Consider the following 6,849-nt stretch of genomic DNA (forward strand, 5'->3'; position numbering starts at 1 on the left):
AGAAACAAAGTTGCATCTACATTCCACAAGAGGTACGTCAACACAAAATCAAACACCACAATAGCTACAACGACGAATTTCCTGCTCACCATCAACAGCTGAGGAGGTTAGCGGCTGCCCCGTTGCACAACATCTGAATTTTCTGAATCTGAGCAAGTTGCCAGCTTGTCACGCCACCTTCGGGTTTGAGGTCGGCAATCTGAATTCTGACAGTGCAACAGGTTTTCGCAGCTTGTTCTTCTTTGGTTCAGTTAGCCATGGAAGCTCTTGTTATCGCCTCCGCGTTACTGATTGATTTTACAGTATCTTGCTGTTTTTTTTAGAGGAAACAGGAGGGGTATTTCCCTAGATACGGGGTTACATATGCTCTTGCAGTTTACAGTGTCTCAGCTGAGTTCAGGCAGTTTACGGTGTCTCAGCTGAGTTCAGGCAGGATACAAATTCTGTCCGGTAGACATGTCACATGTCTCAGGCTCTCTGCTCAGACATGTAGAAAAATATATTATAGCAGAATTCACGAGTTTAGAGAAGTTTCTTGTTCACTAATTTCACTATTCTAGTCTACCAATGCCCAAAATCAATCATACCCAAAATCAAGAAAATCCGCACTACTACTGTAATCCTGATGATATACTTTTCGTATTAGCAAGGAACTGATGGGACGGAATCACTTCGGCATCTGCTGCCGAGTCTGCTAATGTACCGGCTCAGCAGGTCTCTCTGCATGACCGCGTCGTCGTCCATCACACTGCTGATCTGCTGCCTGTAGCCGTCGTCGTGATTGTGCGAGGCCGGCATCCGATCTCTCACGGCATCTTCAAGGTCGATCATGATGTTAGTTAGCAAGCAGCAAGCGTAGATGATCCTTGGCAGCCGGTGCTTGTCCGGCCTCCACAGCTCTCCCTTGAGGACCTGCCACCGTTCCTTCAGATTGGCCAGGGCACCTTGCACCACCATTCTCGTCGCGGCCTGACGCTTGTTGAATTCCAATTTCTCTAAAGATAGGCAATGCTCTTGGTATGGAGTCATCAGCCATGGAAGGAGAGGATAGCTGGGATCACCAACAATGTATTCTCTGACCATTGACCTTGCTGATTCTCCAGGAAGCTCCATTTGCCCGGTCAGCCTTGAGCTTTTTTGGCAGAGTCTGTAGAAGCCTGAGGTGCGCAGGATGCACGAGTCGTCCAAGCTCCCAGGCCAGCCACTGACGACGTCTCTGAATCGCATGTCAGGGTCGACAACAGTCTGCAGGACCATGCTGTTCTTGTTCTCGCCGTCCAGCCAGACATTGCTGTTAGGCTGAGCTGAAGAGCACATGAGGATGTGTGTTGTGTCTATAGCGCCACAGCAGTTGGGGAGACCCTGGTTTTTTTCAAACTTTGCTTTGATGGTTGCCATCTCCTCAGGATCAGGCCACTTCAGATGACAAGTGGCGCGCTCCTCCAAGCACTCAATGAACTTCCACGTTATGTTGGAGATGGCTGAGTGGTTCATCCCAAAGCGTGTTCCAATGCTCAGAAGTGATTCACCAGTGGTCAGTCTTAGTAGAGCAACAGCGACTTGATCCTCCACACCTAGAATCACCTTGTCCCCAAATCTGAAATTTCTGAAACTTTGTGTCTTTCTCGTGAAATCCCCTTTAATCAGAGAGCAAAGGTAGTCGAAGGTTTTCCTCGACATCTTAAAGGTAGTCTCAAAGTAGTGGCATTCTTTGGAAGGTTTTCCTGTAAAGGCACCAGATTGAATCATAAGTAGAGATACCGTTATCTTAATCACAATGGAAAGTTATTATACAAGACAACATGCGAAAGACATGAAAGGTTGCAATCTGAAGGATTAAAGCTTATGCTCTGCATAGTTTTAGAGAAAAGAGAAAGATGCGCGAGACTTTACAATGAGTTAAAATCTAAAATATTAATGTTTTGGAAGATGGCAGGAAATCAAGGTAAAGCAGTACATTGGCAATAGTGCCCAGCTGATAGACAAGTCGAATGAACGATTTTCCACCATTAGCAGAAGAGGTTAAGATGTTTTTTCAGGATAACAGAAACAAGTTGTACATATGATTGCACAAGATACTAAAGTCACGGTTCCGTAGAAACTTTGTCAGTTGAAAATACACTGTGGAGTTATAAATACATAGCTAGGTAGCTTTAACCCTTCATGTGACCATCTGACTAAATCTTACTTGATGCCTGCGTCTGCATCAGAGTTTGAACAGGTTACTCAACTGTATCTTGCAGTGACTTGAGACTGATAATATAACTCTTCAGCTTACTGTCAGCATAAATACTTCCTGGTAATTCAACTAATTTATAACGATGGAAGCTGATCCATATTCTATGGATTCTTCAATAGGTCTGACCAAAATACGGTTAGCTAAATTATGTAGCACCTACAGTATTGTTTCTCTCTTGGGAGGCCCAACCCATAGACATCTGCAATTTATACTTTCTATATGGACAGATAGTCAGATGAATCAAAATGGAATGATCCTTCATATCAAAGCTAGACCAACCAAGATCATCTGTTCCTAACTCTTACATGATCAAATTATAGCTTGCTGAATTACTGTAGGCATCTACAGTACGCGTTAAAAATCTAAATCTACAGTATGCATTTAGGCGAAACATCTTTTGGGAAGCTACAATAATCAGACACTGACATCTGACATACACATTATCTGGAGATTGTTTGATAAATCTAAATACCGCTAGGATGATCCATCAAATTTAAGGTCAACTGCACAAATATGAATGAGAGTAAAGACAATGTAAGTTCATCCAGCATGTTCTGTAAGGTGTAAGCTCATTGAGCTAGCACTGCATCACTCAACTCGTGTAACGAAGATTTGAGAGGCAACACTGCCACAGGAATCATCTTCAAATTAGTTAGTTAAAATACAGCAGCAACCCAAATTGTAAAAAATAATTAACCATATAACCAGGTAAGCTTGAATACACGACACCCAAATTAAAATCATCTGTAGGAATGGGGGAAACTATTTGTGCACATAGATGAGTGTTCACCAGCAACCGATTAATAGTTAGCTATTTCTCACTAATCAAGTTTCATCATTCTTTGCCGGCCTGAAGAAGAGCTAGTGTTTATTCAGGTTCCACTTCCTCCCTTGTTCAAAATTACTCGGTTCATCAATACAACAACAACAACAACATAGTCTTTTTTCCCAAGCAAGTTGGGGTAGGCTAGAGATGGAACCCGAAAGAAATAAGTTTAAGGTTCAGGCACATTGATAGGTAGTCTCCAAGCGCTCCTATCCAAAGTTATCTCTTTAGAAATATTCCAATCCTTAAGGTCTCTCTTAAACGACTCATCCCACGTCAGTTTAGGTCTACCTCTACCCCTCTTTATATTATCGACCTGCTCAAGAACCCCATTACGCACCGGTGCCTCAGGAGGCCTTCGTTGGACATGTCCAAACCATCTCAGCCGATGCTGGGTAAGTTTCTCCTCAATTGGTGCCACCCCGACCCTATCCCGAATAACTTCGTTCCAGACTCTATCCCTCCTTGTGTGCCCGCAAAACCATCGCAACATCCGCATCTCTGCTACACTCAGTTGCTGGACATGTCGCCTTTTTGTAGGCCAACATTCAGCACCGTATAACCTCGCCGGACGAATTGTTGTCCTATAGAATTTGCCTTTTAGCTTTTGTGGCACCCTCTTGTCACAAAGGATGCCAGAAGCTTGCCGCCATTTCAACCAGCCAGCTGAAATTTTATGCCTAACATCTTTATCAATGTCGCCATCCTTTTATAGCACTGATCCTAAATACCGAAAAGTATCCTTCTGGACCACCACTTACCCATCTAGACTAATGTCTCCCCCCTCATGCCTAGTCGCGCTGAAATCGCACATCATATACTCGGTCTTGGTCCTACTAACTCGGTTCATCGATACAAAAAATAAAAATAAAGAACCCTTAGTCCTCCAGACACGTTGACATCAACAGTCAAGCAAAAGATGTTGGATTATGTAGTCACAATGGGCAGAACAGTGCCATCAGTCAAACCCAGAACGCCTAAACACCACTGCACTCAGTTTTTGCAGATCTGGAATGGACATGACGAGGCAACAAACCCTCGCATGGCAAAATTCATTGTGCTCCCAAACACACGCTGCTCCATCGATGCCATCAGACCTGTTGCATTCACAGGCTGTTGGTGTCCAGGCCCTCAAAGCAACACTTATCGCACATACTCGTATCGTATGCCCTCAGCCCTGGAACACCCATCCCGGTGGTTGCTTGCCTCTGCACACCGCACAAGCCTGATGCCCACCAGCTCCAATAACCGCGAGCGAACAGCAGATTCATTACGCTAACCGTCCAGATTAAGGAGCACGGCGAGAGCGGATTAAGTAGCGCGCCGGACGCGCACGCCATACGAGCACTGCGAATTCAGCGACGGCGCTCCTGATCTAGCACCGCGGAACCGGTCCACGAACAATCCTAAACGCGAGAGGTTAGCACGCATTTCCTGGGGCCGCGGCTGCGAGGTCGCAGCGTCCCAGGAAACGAGGCGCGGGGTCGCATGGTTAGGGACAGAGAGCACACGGTGGCACATGGGTGTATGTATGTATGCGTACCTGCTGCAAGCCTGCGGGAGAAGGCGTCCCACCAGTCGCCGGCGAGGGGCTGCGGCACCGGCGGCGGCTGCGCCGGCAAGGCCCGCTCGGGCTTGCGCTTCCTCCGGTTCGCCCCCCTCAGCGGTGCCATGACGAGCGCGACGCCGGAGGGATCAAGAGAGGAGGCAGGCTCCCAGAGCAGCAGCCTGCAACCCCCCAAATGACTTGGCCTTGAAAAGGGCCTCTAAACAGAGTTGCGGTACAAGTTGTTCAGCCGTCGCCTGTTGTTTTACAGGGCAGGGCTCCTACTCTTATTGCCCAGTGGCATGCAGGAAGGCCATTCTCATGTGCCATGTCAACAGCCCATGTCTCTGCTTCCGATTCAGTTTCCTTGCGTGTGCATGTGACCCTGTTGCTGTGTAGTCCCTCCATTCTAATCTAAACTATTAGTCGTTTTAGTTTTTCTATAAATATATAGTTTTTGTTATGCATTTAGATATATATTATATCTAAATGTAGAATAAAATCTATGTATTAGTCGTTTTTGTTTTTCTATAAATATATAATTTTTGTTATGCATCTAGATATATATTATATCTAAATACATAACAAAATTTATGTATATAAAAAAATCAAAATAACTAATAATTTAAAATGGGGAGTATGTTTCCTATATAAGGAATAATGCAAGATGGTATGCGATGCAAGGAGAGTCTTGCAACGTGAAGTCGGAGAGGGTGATGGTAGCAGTGTGACACAATGATTAAATTATAGACCGTGCTCACAAGGTAATTGTGTTTCAATCGAACACATTAATTTATACGCAAAAATTATTGGGAACTAGCAAGGTGCCCCGCGCAATTTGCTCGGGTATCTAGTTTTTCCTCTAAACTTTTAGATTTTCTTACATTAGAAAAGTTGAATGCAAATAGTTTTGTTTAGTTATATCCTTGTAATTGTCTTGTTCTAATGATCATGGTCCAGACACACAGGTACATCTTTATTTTTTTATTATATTTTGTGGTGTGTTTTTGGATTATAATTTAGAAAAAATGAATGCTTTATATAGAAATACATCTTTTGAGTATTTACTGAAGTAACTAAATATTTATATATTTTATTTTGACATCAATATTACTTTTAAAAAATACTTGTGATGTACGATTTTTCTTGAATGTTCTATTTATGGTGCATGATAAATAAATTACTCCAAAATTTGTAGAAGAAGATTTAGGTGAGTGGTTTAATCTAGATACCAATAAAAGTATAATATACTTTCTTTACATTATCCTCCAATCACCCGTTGATATAGCCTCGTAATGCATGCTCTCATATTATCTTAGGTATAGTTATCTCCATAATGATTTCAAGAACCTTTGCCCGCTATACTATGGTAACCGAAGATGCATCACTGATGGTGCATGCTATTACTTTTGAACACTACATTTGGTTTGCTATCAACGGGCGTGCATCTCAAACATCAATTTTCAAGTTGGTTTGTTCTACATCTCGCATCATCGCTCCATAATGGTTGTATCATTTATCGTGCCTTCTTCTCTTATAAATATTTTTAGCTCTCGGTCATCATCAAATGACAATATTATGTAGCAAAACATCACCATCTCAGTTTTTCTTGGTGTCGCTAGTGATGATCGTCATGCTTTGGTAATAGAGACAATGCAATCCATGTTAGAGCAATCATCAACTTGGTGATAGGGCTAATATTATGTCGTGGCTATGATATGGATGCACCACCATGCAGTCATCGCTATGCTTCTAATTTTGTTAGGCTAGTTATCTATGTGTTTTTCATGTTTAGAGACTCTCATCCGCTCATCATTCTCCATATCAAAATCACTTCTTAGCAACTTTTCTATCTTCCAATTATGTAGAATATGCTACTATTCGGCTAAGGTTCTTCGTGGCTAACTCATCAATTTTTTCTTTTTTTAGTTAATATGATAATTTTTAAATCGACTTGGCGAATGTGATGGATTTTTTAACACTTTGTTTAAAATTCATATACAAATTAACTACTAAGTTTATTAATTGAAATTCTAAATTTAGCTATTTATTAATTAATTGAACATGAAATGTTTGAGAACTTGTAGCCCCGTTTATAATTCAAATTTAGGATTTATTATTTGCATTTGACTTAAACTATTTATTTAGTGATTCTTAATCATTATATAAACTAACTACTAATTGTTTTCTATATTTTAATTCTTGCACTTATATAGTTATTAGTTATATTCGATAAGA

General features: G+C 42.0%; 1 protein-coding gene across 1 annotated transcript; it reads right to left on the minus strand.

Annotated features, from left to right (window-relative positions):
- Window positions 1-466: 466 nt before the first annotated feature.
- Window positions 467-4,871, minus strand: LOC120708596 (protein ALP1-like). The gene is made up of 2 exons (XM_039993949.1): window positions 4,609-4,871; window positions 467-1,724 (listed from the first exon to the last, which is right to left on the minus strand). The coding sequence occupies exons 1-2, from the start codon at window positions 4,736-4,738 to the stop codon at window positions 643-645; spliced, it is 1,212 nt and encodes a 403-aa protein (XP_039849883.1). The 5' UTR covers window positions 4,739-4,871; the 3' UTR covers window positions 467-642.
- Between the last annotated feature and the right edge of the window lie 1,978 nt (window positions 4,872-6,849).

The sequence above is a fragment of the Panicum virgatum genome, chromosome 5K (assembly GCF_016808335.1).
Source record: "Panicum virgatum strain AP13 chromosome 5K, P.virgatum_v5, whole genome shotgun sequence".
Classification (NCBI taxonomy): domain Eukaryota; kingdom Viridiplantae; phylum Streptophyta; class Magnoliopsida; order Poales; family Poaceae; genus Panicum; species Panicum virgatum.

Coding starts and splice junctions, on each gene's coding strand:
- LOC120708596 (XM_039993949.1), bottom strand. CDS start 4,738: ATGGCACCGCTGAGGGGGGCGAACCGGAGGAAGCGCAAGCCCGAGCGG. Junction 1,725..4,608: donor CTCCCGCAGGCTTGCAGCAG/GTACGCATACAT, acceptor GTGCCTTTACAG/GAAAACCTTCCAAAGAATGC.